General features: G+C 40.3%; 1 protein-coding gene across 1 annotated transcript in view; it reads right to left on the reverse strand.

Annotated features, from left to right (window-relative positions):
- RYB (RING1 and YY1 binding protein) overlaps nt 1-22,888 on the reverse strand; it is a 69,843-nt gene extending 46,955 nt beyond the window's left edge. The window contains exons 1-2 of the mRNA XM_071092077.1: nt 22,672-22,888; nt 21,797-21,922 (exon numbers count right to left, since the gene is read on the reverse strand). Coding sequence (XP_070948178.1) covers nt 21,797-21,922; nt 22,672-22,703 — 158 coding nt within the window. The 5' untranslated portion in view covers nt 22,704-22,888. The remainder of the gene's footprint in view (nt 1-21,796; nt 21,923-22,671) is intronic.
- Between the last annotated feature and the right edge of the window lie 1,157 nt (nt 22,889-24,045).

Here is a 24,045-nt window from a genome sequence, read left to right on the forward strand (position 1 = left end):
TGAAACAAAATGAAGAGACTCACACATATACTGATTGTTTCAAAGATACCATGGCAATTCAATAAGAAAAGGTAATTTTTTCAATAAATGGTGCCAGGACATTTAGATAGCCGTATGTTTTTAAAAAAGAAAAAATGAACTTACCTCACCCTTAGAAATATGTATTCAAATATTACCTCAAAATGGATCCAAGTACTTAGAGCTAAAATTATAAACCTTCTAAAGGTAAAGCTATGAGAAAATCTTAGTGTTCTTGGGTTTGGTAATGATTTCTTAACTATGACACAAAAAGCAAAAGTTAAATCTGCTCTTCAAAAGACACTCTTAAAATATATACATGAATCTAGGATAAAGGACAATTCAGTAATGCCAAACAACCAAATTGAAAAATGAGTAAACAATATGAAGACATTTAAAAAATATACAGGGGGGCCACCAGCCGCGATGGCTGATACCTGCAGTCCCAGCACTTTGGGAGGCCAAGGCAGACGGATCACTTGAGGCCAGGAGTTTGAGACCAGACTGGCCAACATGGTGAAACCTCGTCTCTACTAGAAATACAAAAATCAGCCAGACATGGTCACGCATGCCTGTAGTCTCAGCTATTGGGGAGGCTGAGGTGGGAGAATCGCTTGAACCCAGGAGGTGGGAGTTGCAGTAAGCCAAGATTGTGCCACTGCACTCCAGCCTGGGCGACAGAGTGAGACTCTGTCTCAAAATAAGTAAATAAGTAAACAAATAAAAATACAGGTGGCAAATAAGCACATGAGAACAGGCTCAGCATCACTAGTTATTAGGGAAACAGAAGCTAAAACCACAATGAGCTATCTTACCACTAGACACCTGCCACCAGCCTAAAATTAAACAGACTGACCATATCAAGGCTGGCAAGGATACGAAGAAACTGGAGTTCATACAGTGCTGGCAAGATTTCAAGTGATACAACCACTTTGAGAAACAGCTTGTTAGTTTCTTAAAAAGTTAAAAATACCCAGCAATTCCACTCCTAGGTATTTACTCAAGAGAAGTGAAAGCATATGTCCAAAGACTTGTTCAGGGATGTATACAACAGCTTTATCTGTAAGAGCTAGAAACTGCAAAAAAACTCAAATGTCCCTCAACAGGTGAAGGGACAGTTAAATTGCAGATTGTTCACCCAATGGAATATTACTCAAAAATAACAAAATAAACACGGATCAACCTCAAATAACCACGATGACTGAAAGAAGGCAAACCAAAAAAAAAAAAAAAAAAAAAAAGAATGCATACACTGTTACATTTATATAAAATTCAAGAAAATGCAAACTAATCTATAGTGACAGAAAGCAGATTAGTGGCCGCCTGTGACAAAGGAGCAGGAAGGAGGAACTACCAAAAGGCAGGAGAAATCTTTTAGGGATGACAGATGTGATCATTATCTTCACGGTGGTAGTTTCCCAGGTAATATTTTAAAAGTGAAGTTACTTACATGCCAATTACACTTTAATAAACCTGAAAAAATTTAAGTGAGGATGGCAAATGCTGTGTTTTTATGATGGTTGCAGTATAATACTTGTTGGATTTTCTTAAACACAGAGACTAATTCAAAATTACACAATAGTCTACAGCATTTACTTTAGACAAGTTTTATCAGGAGATAAAATCTAATTGTTTCATATTATTTGATGATGTAGTATAGAAATACAACAAATAAATTCTATTTTTGTAGGCTAGATGCAGTGGCTCACACCTGTAATCCCCGTACTTTGGGAGGCTGAGGCGGGCGGATCACAAGGTCAGGAGATTGAGACCATCCTGGCTATCACGGTGAAACCCCATCTCCACTAAAAATACAAAAAAAAATTAGCTGGGTGTGGGGGCAGGCGCCTCTAGTCCCAGCTACTTGGGAGGCTGAGGCAGGAGAATGGAGTGAACTCGGGAGGCGGAGCTTGCGGTGAGCCAAGATGGAGCCACTGAACTCCAGCCTGGGTGACAGAGTGAGACTGTCTCAAAAAAAAAAAAAAAAAATTCTATTTTTGTACGGCAAAGTATTTTACCACAAACTTGTATTTTCAAAATGCTCTATCTTCATTCCGGGTAATTTTAACTGGCAATAGATTGTAACATTGTAGCAGTAAATTTGGTATGAATACCATCATTATCATTACCCACACATACACAAAAAATGCACCCCATAAATTATAACATGCATCTCTTCAGAAATAACCCATGTTGCCAGTTTCACCAACGCATGAAGTGGTTTTTGTGGTGATTGGAAGAGATAATCAACCTAGCATATCTACACTGGAACACAGCTTCATATATTTTGAATATATTTCCCATATTCCCAACAATAAAGTAATCCTACTCTTCTTCCTTATCTTCATACCAGTATCTGGTCCAAAGTCTTTCTTATCTACCACAAGACAGAGAAGAAACAAAGCCTGAGTTTACTCAAAAGTCAACTATCTAGTTAGTCCTTTCTTGCTTCATGTCATGTGAAAGTTTCTGTGGGCAGGATATAGGGAAAAGTGTGACTTGTTTCACCACTTTTGAGTCTGAATCTTGAAAGGCCAGAGGTAAGGAAAGAAAAGTAAATCAACTTTATTTGCCAGAGTCTTTTTTTGGTTTAATTTTAGGGCTTGGGTGGGTTTTTGTTTTTGACAGGGGGAGGAGGGGTACGTCTTTGAGGGAGAAAATAATGAAAAGGTTAATGATTAAAATAAATTATTGTGTTTACATGAGGAACTTTCCAATCATATAAGACAACTGAAAACTGGCAGCTACACTAACTGTTCTGCATTCATCACTCTCACATTGCTTTTACAGTAAAGCAGCAGAGACCAACAAGCCTTGCTTCCTCTGATTCTAAATAGCCTGTGACAAGAATAAAAAATGTGTTCATTCATATACAATGAAGAAATAATGCACAACTCAGTGCAAATATTCACTAACCTGAAGGTCAAATTATGTCCTCCGTCACAGAAATATAGAAGAATTTTGGTTTATCTATACACTAAAGATATTCTGACTCTAAAGAACAAGTCATCAGTCAAAAAGCCCACTTTCTTAGAGGAAAAAATGTATAAACACAAGAATACCACAAGTATCACTCTCTTAAAAATGAAATTTATAGCTGGGCGTGGTGGCTCACGCCTGCAATCCCAGCACTTTGGGAGACTGAGGCGGGCGGATCACCTAAGGTCGGGAGTTTGAGATCAGCCTGACCAACATGCAGAAACCCCGTCTCTACTAAAAATACAAAATTAGCCGGGCATGGTGGCGCATGTTTGTAGTCCCAGCTACTCGGGAGGCTGAGGCAGGAGAATCGCTTGAACCAGGAGGTGAAGGTTGCAGTGAGCTGAGATCCCACCATTGCACTCCAGCCTGGGCAACAAAATCGTATCAAAAAAAAAAAAATGAAATGGAATCTACAATCCAGATAGGTTTACTCAGTTACACGGAGGACATCAGAAAGTCAGCTCTTCCTCTTTCCTCTAAAGTCTGATTCATTAGCAGATTACAAAAGTTAAAATGACAAGAGAACTACACAAAAATATCCAAGATGTATTTGTCATTGTGTTACTTTGCAGGGTTTTTCAATTTCAGCACGCTGCCTATTAACTGAGAAGTTAGAGAATAAAAACTACTGTAAGTATGAATTTTGCTTTATAGACAAGATAGCTGAACAGGAATTACAAATAAATTGCTCATTCCTAAAGCATTATTCAATATAAAACTCTCTTGCCTGGATAAATGATAGTGGAATAGGAATAATTAGGTGGTATTTACTTGACAAGATCATTAAACTGAGAACAAAAACTTCCAGGGATACCTAAACTAAAAACTACACTTTAAAAGATTATATTGGCCACCAAGAAAAACAACGCATTATCTTTACACCAAAGTTCTCTGAGCATGTTATGAGGGTAATAAAATTAATTCTGAAAATACATCTTTCAAAACCACAAAAGGATCAAAATTATTCATGGCATCACCAGTTGATTTAACTATTAGGATTAAATCTAATATTAAATTAGCAAAAATCCCCCAATCTAGGGATCAATCTGGTCACTGTGTACTAAATTTATTCACTTCTATATAGAACATTTCCTAATTTTAATTTTTTTTAAACTAGGTACTGAGATTACAGAAGTTTCTACATAGCATCTACTGAGAAACTAACTTTGTAGTTGAGCATTAGTCTCCACACGTACTGTGCCCCAAAAAGTAAATGCTTACTAATGTCTAATAAATTAACTTAAAACAAAAAAAAAGTTTGATTGAAACATTCCAATTCATCAGGAAAAATGTCTTCTCTCATAAAACTTACTAGATCAAAGAGTTCTGAAAATACTAATGAACAATTCAGAGGCTTCATTTATTTATAAAACAGTACCAGCTGAAGAGGAAGATTATCTAGGAGGTGGCTCCTGAAAAAGAAGAGAAAAAATTCCAGTATCTAAATTATTTATCAGTTCAAACAATTATCTAGCCCAAGAGAACTACAACTATTCTGAGTCCTATTCAGCTGCAAAATCTCATGAAGAATACAGACTTCACGATTTTCTCAATTTTCATCCCCTTTGCTTCCTTACACTGTATTCTAACTCGACCACTCCAGTCGCTCTGTTTCTAAAACTTTCAGCCAGAGAGCAGAGCGCAGAAAAGAACTTCAGAAGGCATTCTATGGGAGCGCTCCTAAGAGGGATCACCGTTTTAAAACAGACCCTGCTTCAGAAGCATCCTATTTAGCAATCAACTGTTGTATCAGCTATGAACAGAAAAGTAGGCATGAACTTGAAAGAGAGAGAGATAATCAAGGGAACCATCTTAAGAGTAACAACAGAGATGATGCACAGAGTAAAACTGGAAACTGAAGTGAAAAGGGAAATAGTGTAGCAGTATTTCCAAGGCATTTCCCAAAGGTTTTAAGTGAATAAACCTATTTGCAGAGGGGGTTAACCAATATATTACACAATTATTTTAAAAAGAAAACATTTTAAATAAGAAATCAGAAGAACAGACTGCACTCTAAATACATTTGAAGAACACAAAAGCAGCACAGTAAGACCCTGCCTCTGAAGATTCAACATCAGGTTACAGTCTCTATCCCTGAGAGCCTCACACAGAGGCGGATGTGGAGCAGCAAATGTAAACAAGAAATTCTAGTACAAAATGACTGTGTGGTATAATGTATCACAAAGTGCTTCAATGATCACAAAAGACAAAAATCAAGGCCCAGCAATGGCTCACACCTGTAATCCCAGCACTTTGGGAGGCCAAAGTGGGAGGATCATTTGAGGCCAGGAGTTCAAGACCAGCCTGGACAACATGGGGGAGATGACATCTCTCAAAAAAAGAGAAAAAAATTATCTAGGTATGGTGGCACATGCTTGTAGAGTCCCAACTACTTGGGAGGCTGAGGTGGGAGGACTGCCTAAGTCCAGGAGTTCTGAGGCTACAGTGGGCTTTGATCATGCCACTGTACTCCAACCTGGGCAAAGGAACAAGATCCTGTCACAGAAACAAAAGAATCAAGGAAGGTTTCCCCTAAGAGTTAACATGAGCTGGGTCTTGAAGCAGAAGCTAGCATTTACCAGGTAGCAAAGAGGTAAGTCTTCAAGCAGTTCTAGAAACACATGTGGCAGGCAACACAGTGGCATAAAAGAACATGTTCAGGGATCACTGAGCAGTTTGACCAGAAAGTGCATGCTAAGAAGGGCAATACCTCTTTGGGCAATGAGGCAGTATCCAAGGTTTTTTAAGCACACTACATGATCTATGTGCTTTCTAGAGGTATCCTCTAGGCAGCACAACAGACTAGACTTGGCAGAACAGTTTCAAGACTAGTGCAATGGTTCAGGTCTGGGCAATACAGGCTTGTAATTAACAATTGAAATAAAAAATGAAATATAATGAGAACCTAAATTAAGGTTATTGCAGCAGGGATACTAGACAAAGTCAGCAGAACTTGGTGTCAGACTGAATACTAGGAATGGTTATCAATAAATGTTAAGCAGGAAAAACAGCCAATGTACACCCTGTTCTATTAGAACAGCTTTGCTGTGGAGCATGATTCAGTATTAACAATTTCAGTAATAAAAACACTTTTCAAAAAAAAAAAAGATCTATCAGTGTCATTCTTTTAATTAATATAACCAAGGTCTAAGTAAGAACAGCCTTAGGGCTGCAGTACACCTGTTTATACTTGAAAACACTAGCCTTCCACACCAGGTGTTCTGTCCTGAAGCCCTCATCTCAGAGATCCTGAAAAGGAGATTCACTGAATCTGGTCTTTGGTCAGTCGGCATTGAGTCTAATTTCTTAGAATGGGGCAAGGATTTGTTAACCCCTGAATGAAGATTTCAAATTTAAAACCTTAATTATAACTTAAATAAAACCATTCAGCTACACATAAATAACACTACCAAAAAATTTTAAGATAAAGCTTTCCTCTTCAGAAGTCACAAAATGCGGCTGGGCACGCAGGCTCATGCCTATAATCCCAGCACTTTGGGAGGCAGAGGTAGGTGGATCACCTGAGGTCAGAAGTTTGAGACCAGCCTGGCCAACATGGCAAAACCCCATCTCTACTAAAAATAAAAAAATCAGCTGGGCGTGGCGGCAGACGCCTGTAGTCCCAGCTACTCTCGCACCACTGTACTCCAGCTTGGGCAACAGAGCGAGACTCCATCAAAAAAAAAAAAAAAAAAAAAAAGAAAGAAAGAAAAAGAAAAAGAAGTCATCCCCAAATGCATGAATATTTATACAACACACTGTGGGAGAGTAAATGACAAATTATTTTCTCTATAGATTTTCAGACAAGTAATTTGGCATTGTAAAATTTTAAGAGTCATCTTACTGTATGATAAATTGCCCAAACTGACATAGCACAGTATTTCAGAACTGGAAAGGACAAAGACATCATCTAGTTCTGGCCAGGCTCGGTGGCTCATGCCTGTAATCCCAACACTTTGGGAGGTCAAGACAGCAGGATCACTTGAGGCCAGGAGTTCAACATAGCAAGACTTCATCTTTACAAAAAAAAAATAATAATTAACCAAATTAAATTGTGCCTCGTGGCACAAACCTGTAGTCCTAGCTACTTGGGACGCTGAAGTGGGAAGACTGCTTAAGCCCAGAAGTTCAAGGCTACAGTGGCCTATGAGCATGTTCCTGCACTCCAGCCTGGGCAACAGAGTGAGACTCTGTCTTTAAAAAACATAAAGAAGGAAAGACATCGTCCAGTTCCATGAATTTCAGGGAATCTTTTATTTTAATTGCAACCCAAGGTTTTAAATCTCAACCTAGCATATACATCTTTACATACATAAAGTTGTGTCTTATAATTAAAGCATTTATAACATAAATGCAGGAGCAGAAACTGTGTACAGTGAAATTTTTCAGAAATCCTAGGCACTGAGATCCCTCTTCCAAAATAGAAATCTTTGAAACTATCATCACTCCCATCCTAAGCAACAAAATATAATTCCCTTCTTACAAATTTGCTTCAGTGGTCCATACTGAAAGTACTTGCCAAGAAGAGCTGATAGTTTACTGTCATATATTTTGTCCCATAGTACCCAAGAACAAACTGGATGTCCTGTGACTTCCTCCATATTTTAACTGGAGAAGAAACTGGAAATAAAGCCAGCAATGCATACAGTGCAAACAAAATCTACATATTAGAACACAGAGCCTGAACACCTAATGAAATAGCTCCATCTAACTCTGCCCAGGTAACAAGTGCCTTCCACTGCACCCCTGCCCTGGGAAAGTCAATCACTCACAAACTTACTGCCTTTCACTAGCGATTTTAATGGTGGCACGCAGTACCTTAAAAGAATTGTGTAATTTTCTGAATAAGTGAAGCGACAAACCACACTTCAAAGAATCCAACTTTAAGGCAGTCAGCACAGAACGCATATTCTTGGCCCGTTTTTATAGGTATATGTATCCAAAAGACAGGATGAAGAATACTCAACTTCATAAGAGAAACACTGCAACGAGCAAAATAAATCATCTAATCTATGCAGGCTTATGTTAACTTTTTACATTATAGATTATCTGAATAGGTTAATAACCTCAGGATAATTTGGAGCAAGGTAACTCCTCAAGTGACATCATATTGTCCTCCTCTAATTTAAATGTTCCTGGAAATGATGGCAAAGTTGGAAGAAAGAATCAGAGGAGTGTAGCTGAAACACTTTAAACATCATATTAAATTGTCCATTTAATTAAATCACCTGTCTTCTATTCTACTAACTGGGTATGACATCAAGTAAGCTACTTTTCTGAAACTCAACGTCTTCAACCGTGAAAGTCAGAGCAGTCCTGACTTTGAATATTACATTGAAAAAAAAAGACACAAAAGTAGCATGCAAAATGTAAAGTTACTTACGTAAATATACACTATCTGAGGATACCATCTTAAGACCTACCTTCTAAATGTTCAAGTGGCTGGTACCATATATCGCACATGAGTACTAAACATTTGTCCATTCGATCAGTCATAACTTAAAAGGACCCAAAACTTTAATTGTAAAAAGTAAAGATTATTTCATGAACTGCTTATATATTTACTCACTACTACTGTTAAGAAATCAGTCACACTTTTAGAATGGTTAGTCCTTCAATTCAGTACACAATATATTGGAATTTTAAAAATTACCACTGTATAACATATACTACTTATAGTACATATTCTGTGCCCAGTCCTGTGCCAAGCATGCTACCTACACTGACTCATTTAATCCTTACAATACCACTATGGAGAAGTTATTATCCCTATCTTATAAATGAAAAATGAAAGCACAGGTTCATGTAACATACCCAAGGTCACAAGGTGAGCAAATGGCAGAGCTGCTGTTACTCAAACTTGGGTCTGACATCAAAGCCCTCACTCCCAACTACTCATCCTCTTCTTCAATATGGTACCCACTAGCCACAAGTGGCTGAGCACTTGATATGTGGTCTAAACCAAACTTTGCTGTAAACCTAAAATGTACACCAGATTTTAAAAACTTTGTTTGAAAAAAAGAATGTAAACTATCTCACTGTAATTTTATACCGATTACATGTTAAAATAACACTCTGGATATAATTGGTTCGATAAAACATATTCTTAAATTAATTTCACTTGCTTAATTTACTGTCTTCCTGTGACTACTAGAAAGTTTAAAATTACATGTGGCTTACAATATATTTATTTTGGATAGCACTGATTTAGAACATCACATAATATGTCTTACAATACATATGAAGAGTACAAAATAATTTTAAATTTACAAATACATTTTAAAAGAATACATTCAGATACTTTCCAATCTTAACAGCTGTTTTAATACTAAGTTAGTAGTGTGCCCAATAAAAATTTTAATCCCTTAATGTAAAAACACATTGTCACTTAAATATTCCAGATTAATTCTAAAAATTTCCTATTAGGAAAATTGCTTTCTTCCAACTATGAAAGTGATACAGACTCATCTACACATACACTACAGAAATACAAAAAAGAATCCATCATCTCAGAGTTAAGGTTTTTATCAGTCATTCCTTCCAGGCATATGTATTAGGATGAATGGTATGAAATATTTGTTTCATATAATTTTATCATTTTGTAACTTTTACTGATTATGAACCTTTTCCTTCATCACATATTCTCAACATTTTTAGCCATTTTGAAAATAATTATAAATTCACAGGAAGTTGCAAAACTAGTACACAGAGGTCCCATGTAATCTCCACCCAGTTTCCCAACATGTGCACCTTCTTGATGATAGCACAATGTTAAAACCAGGAAATTGACACTAGTAGTTATGCATGTCCCCTTTATCACCTTTAGATTCGTGTAACTACCACCACAATCAAGATACAGACCTACTTCATCACCACAAAGATCTTCCTCTTGCTGCCCTTTTACATTTATATCCATCTCCCTCCCTCCCGCCACTAGTCCTAACTCCTGGCAACCACTAATGTGTTCTCTTATCTCTATAATTCTGTCATTTCAAGAATGTTAATGGCATCCTATAGTATGAGACCTTTTAAGATTGGCTTTTTTCACTTAGCATAAAGCCCCAGGAGTCCACCCAAGTTATTCTATGTATCCATAGTTTGTTCCTTTTTGTTGCTGAATAGTATTCCATGGTATGAAGGTACCATTCACCAACTGAAGAACACATGCGTTTTTTCTAGTTTTGGGCTATTACAAACAAAGCTGTGGGCAGGTTTTTTTGTGAACATTAGTTTTCATTTCTCTGGGATAAATGTTCAGGAGGCAACTGCTAGGTCATATGGTAAGTATATGTTTCATTTTGTAAGAAACTGCCAAACTATTTTCCAAAGTGGAATGTACCATTTTACATTCTTGCCAGCAGTGTGTGGCAGATCTGAAAACTTTTTTTAAAAAAAAAGACAGGCATGAAAACCTACAAAACATTTTTAATAGCTGCAAAATATTCCATCATGGTGGTTCCATAATTCTGGCAATTCCCTAATGATCCCTATTAAGGTCATTTTCAATTTTTTGCTATAATAATGATGTAATTCCTAACAGAAATTTTTATGCGCAGGTCAAACAAATTCCTAGAAGTTATATTGCTGGATCACAGGGTACAAGTATTTTAAAGGCATTTGATACCAACTGCCATATTGGCATCCAGAAAATGTAAATCAACTCCCATACTCACAAAGAGTCTATAAGAATGCCTATCTCTCAGTCTCACTAAAGTTTTTTTTTTTTAATCTTTAAAACTTGATTTGCCAAAAAAATGGTTATCTTATTTTGTAATCTTTGAGTAATGGGAAGGCTATACATTTTTCATATTTACTGGCTTAATTTGTAGTTCTTTTATTACTTATTTGCATTCTTTGCCGGCTTTTTACTGGAATATTGTTTACTGATTATAAGACCTGGTTCCATCTCTCTACTGTGCAACACACACCAAAAAAAAATAGGATTTTTTTTTTTTCTTGAGACCAGGTCTTGCTCTGTGGTCCAGGCTGGAGTGTAGGAGCACAATCATAGATGACTGTAGCCTCGAACTCCTGAGATCAAGGGATCCTCCTGACTCAGTCTCCCAAGTAGCTGGAATTACAGGTGTGCACCACCATGCCCAGCTAATTTTATTTTTGTAAAGACAGGTTCTCACTTTGTTGCCCAGGCTGGTTTCAAACTCCTGACTGTGAGCAAGCCTCCTGCTTCAGGTTCCCAAAGTGCTAGAATAACAGGCATGAACCACCACATTCCAGCCAGAAATGAGATTTTTTAAAAACATATCTGAAATCCAACCCTAAATGCTAATAATGCAAGATAGATGATTTTAGAATGCAAAAAGATACGAATTTAATTGATATGGTTCCCTAATTTATAAACACGCCTATACTTTGCACAACGTTTTCATCAATTAAGGAATCACCTCAAATGCCTAAAACATGGTTCCTATAAATGCTGACCACTTAAGTTTACTTTGAAAATGCCAACATCGGCAGGTCGCGGTAGCTCACGCCTGTAATCCCAGCACTTTGGGACGATGAGGCAGGCGGAGCACGAGGTCAGGAGATCGAGACCATCCTGGCTAACAAGGTGAAACCCAGTCTCTACTAAAAACACAAAAAAGTAGCCAGGCGCGGTGGCAGGTGCCGGTAGTCCCAGCTACTCGGGAAACTGAGGCAGGAGAATCCCTTGAACCAGGAGGTGGAGGTTGCAGTGAGCCAAAATCACCCCACTGCACTCCAGTCTGGGCGACAGAGCGAGACTGTCTCAAAAAAAAAAAAAAAAAAAAAATCCAACATCTAATTTTTTGAACCTCTGGGAATGGGACCCAGCAATGTGTTGAAGAAGGCTTCCAAGTGATTCTGATAACATGCTAAAAGTTTGAGAACCAGCACTCTAAACAAATTTAGAACAAAAATATTAAGTCTGAGTTCCCTTGTATACATAATTATTCTTTAATGGAAGATTTGGGCAAAGTTAACTATACTATAAGAATCCAATGTTTTGGTTCTTCCCAAACTGAAAATAATCCTGAAAGAAATCTAGATTTTATCTTTATTTTCTACAATTAGAACTCTAAAACCATTAAGTGTTCATAAAACTTTTCCCTTAGAAGAAGAAACCAAAATGAACTCTATCAACCAACAAGCCAGAATACATGCCTTTAAAAATCAAACTCAATTTGTTTCATATAACACATGGCATAATTCTCCCACTCCCACAGGGAATCATCATTTTGAAAATTCAACGAAGTATCATTATAAAAGCAAAGTACCTAGAAAACCGTAGTTACTCAAGTATGTGAGGTCCAATGAACAAACTGCTCAGTAAATAATTCTGAATAGCGGGATGATGGATGAGCTTGGTTTATTTGTTTTTCTGTTTTAATCTAGGGACTAGTCAAGTGACAGGAGTCCTGATTCTTGCAGTTCTTCCCATTTCCCTGAGTTCAAACATCAACCTTCTCTAATTGGCTACGTGGCCAGTACATTTTTGGCTTTTTTGACCTAAGGTAGTTTGAGCGAGATTCCTAATTATTACAATCTTGACTATTTTTGTAGCACTTACGATATTAAACCTGTTTAAGGTTTAAGGTTCTTTGTAAAAGGACAAGAACAGTTAAACCACATAGATACACAAGAAATCTGATTTGTTCTTAAAAACCAGTCACCAGGTTTGTTTTCTCCCTATGACTAACTACCATGCATTGTATGTATTATGAGACCCAATACATCAATGATACTGGCATCATATATCACCCTTAATTTCATTTCTCGTCCCTCTCAAAGGCTATTAAAGTTTCATCCTAGGTTGTATTTGCTAATGCTCTTAAATTGTAGAGAAAAATATTGTCAATACATTTTAATAAAGAGGTTTTTTTAACATATTCCTTCCACTAGTTTCTTTTCCCAACCACAGGATAATTTAAGTAGATTTTCTAAATTGACAGAGGGAAGAAAGGAGGGAAGAAAGTCATATCTAATCCTATTTGAAAACAAAATTTTCACCATTTACCTTGTGATTTCAACTATTCATGATTTCTGAGTAACACAGTAATTTATGTGCATTGCCCTTACTGAGAATTCCTTTTTGGCACCATAGTCTGTGTCACTCACTGCATGGAACTGAAAATACAGCTAAATAAATGAGTGAAGTGAATGAGTCAAGACTTCAATCTAACCAAACTAATTAATCCAAATTACTCAAGAGGATAGTGGCATACACAACGTACAAAGTATGACTACCAAGGGTACAAGATGCAACTATCAACTTAAAGGTATATTAACATGGCAGAACAGACAACGTAACATTTCCAACAATACTCAGAATGGTTTTGCCACCATTTTTAAACTGCCGTAGATGCCAGTTTACAAATGGGAATGTAGTTGCTTATCACATCTTATTTTTTATTCCCCACAACTGGTTTGGCACCACATGACTGATCCCCCGCTTTATTATCAGACTTTCCAATATGACTACTGACCACTGAAATCACCAATGGGCAACAGCAAATAGAATTGTCACAGTTATTTAGGGAAGTGTGTCAATGCTCTGAAGCTCAAAATCACTCCAGAAGTACTTTAAATGCATTGCCTACAGCCTCCAAGACTACAGTTCCATGTTTAACTTCTAGTACTTGTTTTTTTGGGGGCTATGGGGGGTGGGAACTGCAACAGAAAAACAGGAAAACTAGTTTTAAGGGCACACTTCATAAAGACAACTTTCCCCTAATCCAGTAACTTTCAACACACAAGATGAAAGCCCCAAGACTTTGAAAAAACAGTTATTTATTAGAACTCTTAACTGGAACTCCTTCTCCCAGTCTTCATTTATTCTGTATATATTTACTCAACCACTACCAAATGCCAGGCATTGTAACAGACACAGCAAACTAAAGCTATGCAACAAAAAGGTCTTGCCCTCAAAAAAGGTGACAACCTAACAGAGGCAGATTGGAAATCAAATAAAAAATACAGTCTATGTGTTATGACAGAGGTATGAATGACTGGAGGGGAATGGAAAGGCTTCCTGAGACACATGGAAGGACAAACAGGAGTCGGCCTGGACAAAACGAAGAAGCATTTCAGAAGAAGACACAGAGGAAAAGTATAAGAAGGTAAGGTAAGGAAGTGAGATATCATGGTCCACTACTGGAAAACACCAAGCAGTTTGGCGTAACACACACAAACGCTGTGTATGGAGGGCAGATGGAGCGATGACAGGCTGCTTCCAGAAATTCTAAAGAACAACACAGAAAAGGACCAAATCACAAGCCCCTTATGATACTCAGGATTGGATTTTATCCAAAAGGCAGTGAGAATCAGGAGATCATTTTAAGCAGGAATGGGACATAATCAATTTGGGATTTTAGAAAACACTCTGACAGATGAATTCAGCTTTTCACCCTGTGGGATCTGAACTGCCTTTAAGTTGTCAAGTAGAGATGCCAGGGAGCAGCTGGATTTGTTTGTACTGTGTGTGCATGGGAGTGGTGACGCTAGTTAACGAATAGTATCTGGGAATCACCAGCTCCTGGGGAGATGTGGGAAGATGTGGATGTTGTCACCTGAAGATAGTCAATAGGGAAGTGGGCAAACAACTATTAATAAGTAACTTGTATTAACCTATACAATAAACCCTACATCCAAGAATCATAAGGCCCAGTTTAGATCCCAGATTCAGTGAGGATTTTCCCGATGAAGCCCCAGAGAATGAATCTCTAACTTCTAAAAAGCACTTGCAGTCTCTATTATGTACCTGCTCATTCCATGCCTACCATAGCGTTCACATCACTGGGTGCTTCACTGGCTTTCCTCTTATGGTCTCATCTGTCAACAGGTCTGCTAAGTTCCTTGAAAGCAGGAATTTTCCCATTTATTCAACCAATGCATCGAAAAAGAAATGACTGATAAACAATACTATTGATGAGAGGCAAAAGCTGACTCCTTTTACGTCCTCTAGAAAGTTGTACACACCGTGTTTCATTCCTTTTGCATAATGATGCCTGGAGGAGACAGCTGTTCAAGTATGTGGGTAATAAACACAGGGTGAAGACAGGTCCTCCCTCTAGAACGTGTAAGGAAGAGTCTGCATGCAGAGTTGAATGCCTAAGATATTCTTAGGATAGAACAGCACTGGTAAAATAAGCAAGAACTGCACACAACAACATGAATGAATCCTGCACACCTGACCATTGAGTAAAACAAGCCAGATTCAGAAGTATATGTATGTACCACAGTGCATACACTGTGGCTACTAAGCAAAGTGGTACATACAGTATATACACTTCTGAGTCTGGCTTGTTTCACTCACTGTGGAGTATACTGTATATACATATATACACAGTGGTACATACAGTACTTACTGTGTACTGTATTCATAGTATACTCCACTTGCAGAAAGTTCAAAAACAAGCACAACTGATCTCTAGTATTAAAAGACAGGATGGGGGTGGGGGAGGTGGTCCACAGGGGACAATGTACAAGGGGCTTCCAGTAATGTTCTAGTAAGGTTCTCTTTAAGAATCTGATTAAGAATCTAGGTGCAAGCCAGCACCTATATTATAGGCTCATGCCTATAATAACTCCTCTCTGGGAGGCTGAGGCAGGAGGATCCCTTGAGCCCAGAAATTCGAGACTAGCCTAGGCAACATAGGGAGACCCTGTCTCAAAAAAAAAAAAAAAAAAAAAAAAAAGCTCTTAAAAATGTGCCAGGCATGGTGACACATGTCTATGGTCCCAACTACTCAGAAGGTTGAGGTAAGAGGATCACCTGGGCCCCAAAGTTGGGGCTACAGTGAGCTGTGATCACACCACTGCACTCTAGCCTGGGCAACAGAGCCAGAAACCTGTCTCCCAAAAAAAAAAAAAAAAAAAAAAAAATCTATCTGGGTGCTAGTTGCAAAGTGTGCTCATTTTGCAAAAGTTTATCAAATCCTTATACTTACTTGTGCACTTCTGTGTATGCTACAGTAGGAAAAGTTTGTATCTACAGGTAAAAAGGGAAGTGGGAGTACTAGTTATGAAAAGTAACACAAAAGATGCCACAAAGAGAAAAAGCATGGGTAATGAGGCAAAAGAGAGAACAAGGGCCAGAAAGACTGTAGAATGTATTAGCTCAAGTCATTTAGGACACGAGAGACCTACTATTTACTGAAAGTACTAATGAACTGAGTTAGTTCTAATAACTATTTTGGCAAACTACAGCTACTTGAGAAAGTTTTTCTTAATCTTAGAATTTTCTTCAGCACTTACTGAAATACACAACAAATATATGCCACATGAATAAATAATATGTAAGTGAATCCATTCATAATCTTCCACCTTAATGACTAATAAAAATACTAGTAAATTAGCTGGCCTGGGCTTAGTCTACAACATGCAACTAAGTTTACAAGTTTAGTAGCCTATGCACAAGGGCTCCAAATCTAAAAGCTGTCCGTCCCCCCAACCAAACGAGCTAAATGGCACAGGTAAACCTACTTAAGAATTATCCCTGGCTCCAAAAGGAAGTAGCCTTACTTTTTCCTAAAAAAGTAAATGCATTATCTCAACACTGTCTATAAAGCAGTCACTCCACCCAGTTCTCATCACTCTGTGTAGTTCCTTATCCTGTTCTAAATTCTTCATAGCACTTGTCGCTAGCTGAAATTCTTATTTTTCTGTTCATTTGTTTACTTTCTCTTCCTGTCCATAGTATTTTAAGCTCCATAAGAACAGGGACCTGGTCTGTCTTTACACCACTGTACACCAAGAGCACAAATGGCTGTGTGCTCAATAAAAACTTGTCAAATGACCACAACTACTCAGGTAATTTACTTTAAGGTCACCAAGTACACATAAGATCAAGTCATACCAATAAATCAGTAAGTCCAATGCAACAGTAAACACAAAATAAATTATTACTCTGTTCCTGGGTAAGAATGATCTTAAAATTGTACCAGTTTTCAGCTTGAAAGGTTTGATAAAGTTTCATTTGGAAGACAGGTAATTTTTACGTATTTTTATGGAGAATTTTTATGAAAGACAAACACTACAACAAAAACAATATGACAAAAGGAGCAAAACCACTGCTGTGGATTACCAGGAAACATGAGTAAGAGGCTTGGCTTTGCCCAGTGCAGGTATCTTATCTTATTCTGGGAGTTTTTCTACCTAAAAAGCATCACAAGATGATGCCTTTTTGAAGATTCCAGCAAAGATCATAACTATGTCATGTTTTTCCATAAAACTTCTAAAGTACTTCATGACTGTTCAAGAGATTTTGGGTTGCAGGGTATCTCAATTTAAGGGGGGGATGGACAGTCCAAAGTTACAACTGCGAAAAACTGGTAAGTTCTCAAACAAGGGAAACATTACATATAAAACAGCTGCTAAGAAGCAATTCAATATCCTGAATACCAACTTTTTCCAAAGATAATTATTTCTACACAATTTTATTCTACACCTAATTTTCTCACTCATACTTGTCTACAAAAGCTCCAAAAACAGCCAACTTTTTCAGAGCGGCAGTATTCAAATAAACAGGGATGAAATAAAACATGATCTCAATACAGTGATACATTTCTGGAGTTGAAGACCAGAAAGTTCTAAACCTACAGTAATTAGCCAAAGTAAAAGTTTTCCAATTTTGCAAGTGACTGTGATTAAGCAGTAGCTGAAAGTAAAAATGCAGGACTACTATCAAGGGAACACTAATCAACAACTATATTCAGCAATGTCTTGGTAATTTTTATTTTACAATTAAGGCAACATTGAATGCAGAGAAATAACAAGACCACAAAAGTAAAATTAAATCACCAAGTCTAAGAAGCTACTCTGCCCAACCTTGAGAAATACAACTTAACAAAACAACAGTTAGGGGGTGGGCAAATCCCAGCACTTTGCGAGGCCAAAGGAGGAGGATCCCTTGAGGCCAGGAATTCAAGACCAACCTGAGCAACACAGCAAGACCCCGTCTCTACCAAAAAAAAAAAAAAAAACCACAACAACAACAAAAAAAATTAGCTGGAACTGTAGGAAGGTAGAAAATACAAAGAAAAAAAAACAAAACAAAAACACAGTTGGGTACATTCATTCATTTGCAGTTTTTTTTCTACTTTTGGAAGCTGGTATCCTCTTTCTTGAGACTGGCAAAGCAGGATGGGAAATACTACTTTAGCTATCATTTAAGGAACGGATAGTGTTTCTCCCCCAGCCACTTGCCACCTTCCACACACATTCTAACATACACTCTTTTATTTTCTACCTTGAAAGGCTCAGAGTACATCAGCATGGTAGGGAAACAACACCTGTTGCCCATGACGTCTCCATTCTGTTGTGTTAAAGACTTACAGAATGGATATGAGGAAACCATCTGACATGATGGAAATGTTCTAAAACTGGGTTGTGGTGATGGCTGCACAACTCTTTAAAATGACTAGAAATCATTGATTTGCACACTTATAATGGGTGTTATAAGTAAATTATCATTCACGCCTGCAAGGCAGAAGGATCACTTGAGGTCAGGCGTTCAAGACAAGCCTGGGCAACAAGGCGAAACCTTGTCTCCACAAAAAATACAAAAATGTGCCGAAGGTGGTGCACACCAATAGTCCCAGCTACTCAGGAGGTTCAGGTAGAAGAATCGCTTGAGCCAGGGAGGTTGAGGCTGTAGGGAGCCACGATCAAGCCACTGCACTCTAGCTTGGATGACAGAGCAAGACCCTGTCTCCAAAAAAAGGATATACATAACCAGAAAGGCATCAAGAGTAGACAGTCTAGTTAGAAAAACAAGTGTATCAAAGAACCAAAGAAACCCAACACATATTGACAATACATCTAACATACAGATCTCTCCTGCTGCCCCTGAACCTCCACACAGCCTAGGTCACCTTCTTCCCTTAACAGATTCCTTAAGACCATCTCATCGTTCATTCGGCTCTATTGCTGCTCCAAAAAGAAGAAAAAATACTTCATTCTCAATCACCTTAACACTTCCACCTGCAGAATTAAAAATATCTGATGTACATGGTAACAGTGAAATGGGGCCAGGTGATTTTGTAAAAACTAACTATCCTTGTCCAAAAGAAATGGAGAAGAAGGAATCCTTCTAACTGATTCCCTAAGCCAGACCCCTCCTTCCGTAGAGCCTTTATAATTGGAATTATGGTCATTCCCATACATGGTTTATCAACCTTTTAACACCCCTCGACTCTCTCCAATCCCTTCAGCAGCATCTTTCATATCCTACGAATTTAATAAGTGTTCTTTAGACGAATGGCAGTATTTTCCCGATCAAATCAGCAGTATCAACTCTACCCTCAAAGGGCAAATATAGTTCTCTATCATACCGGCCTACCACTAAGTCATAGGTGGTTTCCTTGGTTGACTGGTAGATGATCAGTGATGAGAATGATCAAAAACTGCCAAATAACCACCGGCTAGCCAACCAGCTAGAATTGTTAAAATACATAACACCAGCTCAGAGCAATGAAACACAATTTCTGTGCCCCGAAACAAATTATTCTAAAAATCACAAATATTTGCCTATTATCCAGCATTCAAAACACAAGTTTTCTACTGCCATCATTCAATACCAAGTCTGATTAAAACTACACAAGACAGAAAATGTCAAGTTCATATTCAAACCTTTGAGGTACAAAAAAAATACAAGAAGCCCAAGAAAAAAACATGGCAGTAACCAGTATCACAAAGAGATTAACCAACAGTTAACACACGAGACAGGATAGGATGAAAACCTGTCAAACTCACTTCTCCACATAAAACCTGTTCATAATGTAGGAAAACCAAAACGTTATTTGTATTCCAATCAATGATGACTTCTGAATAGCTCTAGAACACCAAAATATTGACAATAACCAAATTGAAACAAATTGTGGCCAGTTAAGAGTGTCATGAATGGACACAGTTTTCAGTCCTCATACCTGTTAAATCTGTACTCAAATCCTATTAAATGGCATCAGAAAATTACTCGAAGACCCTTAAAGTACATGCCTTTCCTTGTTCCTGAATAGATTCTAAAATATTTTCACTGTGAATAATTCAGTATTTGTAAGCGAAGTTTCAACTGTCATCTGTGGCTCTGAAAAAACTTTAAACATATATACTGTTTTCAAAAGTCAAAACCTTCCATGTGCTTCCGAAAAATTGATGAGTAAGGTTTTTTTAAATGCATGTTAAAAACTGAAATGCATTTCATTATGAGATAATCATTCCCAGCAATAAATCAGACATAAACTTTTGAATTTGGTTTACGTTTCTCTTCACCAGTAAGGTTCTCAAGTTCTTAGGAGTTTCCTAGTCATTTACTTGAACATCATCTACGGTAACACTCAAAGCAAAACCACAATAAAGAGGTTTGGCCTCTGAGGGATTCTACATGTAAAAAACATTACTCATAAATAATATACAATCACTACTGCTTTAAGTAACAAATACATTTCTAAAAACTTTCATGCCATTTGATGGAATTCCCTATTTTAGACAGCAAAACAAAATCTATGAAACTACTGATGCGTGTTTTTTACTTTAGATATATTCCATGATAATACAAAAATGCACTTAAAACAACGTATGGGGTAATATTTTTAGTTGAGTATTTTTATTCAAAGGTCTCATTATTCAAAGAGTGCAATTCACAGAAACAATAATTAGGCCAATTAATCCCAGAGTTAAGATTATTTTGGGTTGCCCAGTAATCCTATTTAATCCCAGGTATAAATAAACCAATGAAACCTTAACATGACATATTCATCTAATCAAAGAACAATATCCAGTTGGCACTGTGAAGTACTACTACACAGTCATACTGGAATGTCACCAATTCAAAAACAGTACCTGATAAAATGAGACTTTTGGCAATCAACTGTAATGTTTTAAAGGATTCACCAAAAACTCATTCTGTCTCACACAAGCCAATGCCTGTTCACTAAATGACACCAAGAACAGTTTCAAACTCTAACGTCAATGAAACAAATTCCAGACACAAATTATAACATGACCGGAAGACTACAAAATCAGTCTTGACATTTTATCCAAGTATTTATGAATGTTAAATCTAAAGTAGTTCAACTCATTTTAATATCACATGCAGTTTACGACCTTCATCAAAATGGAAAGGAATTCTTTCAACATTCTTTTAATCATAATAGAGCTTTAAACACAAACTTCCATATAGTTACGCCCATTTCACCATTGTACAAAATCGTCCCCCATCACCACGCCACATAAGCTAGTCAAAGAAAAAAAACAAAACAAAACAAAACTGACAGCTCAGCCTCCCACAAAATGCACTTACTTTATCAAACAGCGACATTTATTTTCCAGTGCAAGAAAGTAACAGACATTTGCAGCTCAATACAGGAAAAGCACAGCCAGCCTTACTACCCCCACTAAATTTCTCAGACAAGAGAAAAATAACTCGGGACAGGCAAATTAAAACCACTCTACACATGGCAAAAATATAAAAGGTCTATGTCCTACAATCCATAGCGATAGTACTGCTTCCTCTCTTCCCCAGTCAATACCAATAAGCCAACAGACACAAGTGTCAAATAAATCCAGTGTCTGTTTGAAATAAGATGAAAACCTGGGAAAATTCCCTCCCATAAATCATTTAGTGAACACAAGGCTTTTCACCCAACACTTAATACACTCAACCCAAAAACACACACAACCCACCCCCAAATGCAAAAAAAGCCTTAATCAACAAGTTGGAAAGAGGGCAGAAAGTAAGGCTCACTACCCTCTCCCTCACTTTAAAAAACAAACAAAAAAAAAAGTCCTTTAACAAAAGGTAACACAGATCTTCAAGTACCTGGTGGAGGTGCCTTTCCTCACATCGCAGATGCTGCATTTAAAGGCTTCAGCACTGTTTCTGAAGGTGCAGACGCTACAATCCCAAAACCCCTCGTCTGCGGCAGGTTTCGCTTGTCTTTTTGGCCTTCGGAGGAGTGGAGAGTGGGGGGAAAGGGAGGGCAGAGGCAGGGAGCAGGAAAACGGGGGAGAGACAGCAAAACACAAGCGCGGGTGAGCCGTCGTAATTTCGCAGGAATCCAATGCTGGAAACTTCGCTCGAGAGACCACCCACCCACCCTTTCCGGGGACTGGAAGAGGGAGCGAGGAAGGGAAGGGGGCGCCCCCACTGGCACCCTGCAAGCCCCGGGCCCGGGCCGGATAGCCTTGCACACCAGGCGGTGGCGGCGGCGCCCCGGGAAGGGCCGCGGCGGGCGCAGGAAGCGGGCGGACTTGTGGACTTGAGCGTGGGGCTGGGGGGGCCGGGAGGGGAGCCGCGGGCCGGATCTGGAGGGGGCGCGCAGGGGCAGCCCGAGGCCGGCGGCGGGGAGTGGGCCGGCTCCTTCCCTCTCCCCTCCCAAGCTCGCGCCCTCCCTCCCTCCCCACCTGGTTAAATCTCCCTTTGTCTGGGAGGAGTGGCGGCGGCGGCGGCGGCGGCGGCGGAGGGCGGCTGAGGAGGAGCCGCCATGGCTGCGGCGCGCACGGCCGCCGGCCCCGAGCGGTAGCGACACCGCCTCCCGCCGCCGCCGCCACCGCCCGCCGCCTCCCCCCGCCCCCGGATCTCCATCTTAGCAGCGCCTCCCCCCGCCCCGGGTGGCTCCGGGGCCTAGTCGTTGCCGGCCCCCGCCCGCCCCCAGCCCTCCCTCCCCTTCCGCCCCCTCCGCTCGGAGCAGGTACCTGGTCGGGCTCTTCTTGTCGCCCATGGTCATGGATGGGCTGTACCCCCGCCCCCCCCAAGCCGAAACCGGCGCCGCTCGGAGGAGAAACGCCGTCCGGGGAGTCGTCGCGGACCGGCCCCCCTCCCTCCCCCGCGCCCGCCCGCCCGCCCTCAGCCGCTGGGGCTCGAGCTCCGGCCGCCGCCGCCGCCGCCGCTGCCAGTCTCCGGACGAGACTAGTCCCCGCCAGCGCCGCCTCCGCCGAGTGACTGACGAGGGGCGGGGCCGGGCGCCGCGCGTCACGCGCCGTGCGGCCAATGGGAGGGCGGCGGCCGGCGCCGCGAGGGCGGAGGCGGGGCGCGGGGGAAGGCGGGGCGTGGCGGACGTGGGCCGGGCCGTCGGTGTGCGTGCCCGGGAGTGTGTGCGCGCTGGGGGCGCGCGTGCCTGTCGGTGGCCCCGCGGCCCGGCGCGGCGGAGCGTGCAAGCCCGGCGGAGCGCACGTGGCCGCGCCCGGGAGCTGGCAACTGGCTTCGGGCCTCGCACAGCCGCCCCGTGAGGCTGTTGCTGGGACCCCGGCCCCGAAGCCGCCCCGGGGAAGTAGTTCCACGCAGTTTGCGCGCGCCGCGGGAGCTTGCAACAACCTCACCGCTCGCAGCGCCTCGAGGCTTGCAGTGCCCTGGGGGCCGACAAGGTCCTCCTTTGGACCGCTTTCCCCCGCGCCCTTCTGTTCCTCTGCCACGCGGAGCTTTGTATTTGCCTCTTCTGAAGTCCCTGCCTCCGGCCGAGACGCTAGCCCGAAGCCCCCCTCCCTGTCAGGCCCCTGACGCGGGAGAGAACTGTGCAGAAAGGGTGTGGCATAACTAAATGCCCCAGGCCAGACTCTGAGCTCCTGCTGGCGGACTCCTACTGGGATCCTCCTCTCCCCTGGAGTCTAAAGAGGGCGTTTCCTTAGGGAAGTTGCTATTCAAATTCTGGCGACCACATGCCCGCTTTAAAACCTCGTTCCTCAGCTCCTTCATCTCCAATATGGGGCTAATCCTCCCAGGGTTGTTTTGAAAATGCAGAGAAATCATGCATGGAAGGTTCGCTGATGGATGCCTGGTATTCACGAAGGACCAAAACAAGATATTGGGTATTAGGAGCTGTTATAACTGGGCCTGAATTGTGCACCATTTCCCCCGCGTTCGATTTTTGAAGTCGAGGAACAGGGTAGTGCCCTTCACTTTCTGCCTTGCTCCAAAAACGCTTGCCAAATTGTCTTGAACGTGACTCAGGACCTCTGTCCTCAGGCCGGGAGATCTGGTAGGAGGAGGACCCCAGATGATAAGATAAAAGACACAGATGGAGCTGGGCTGAAGCCCCAGGTTAGGGGAGGGACGGAATCTTAGAATGCTGC

Source organism: Macaca nemestrina, chromosome 2 (assembly GCF_043159975.1).
Source record: "Macaca nemestrina isolate mMacNem1 chromosome 2, mMacNem.hap1, whole genome shotgun sequence".
Lineage (NCBI taxonomy): Eukaryota > Metazoa > Chordata > Mammalia > Primates > Cercopithecidae > Macaca > Macaca nemestrina.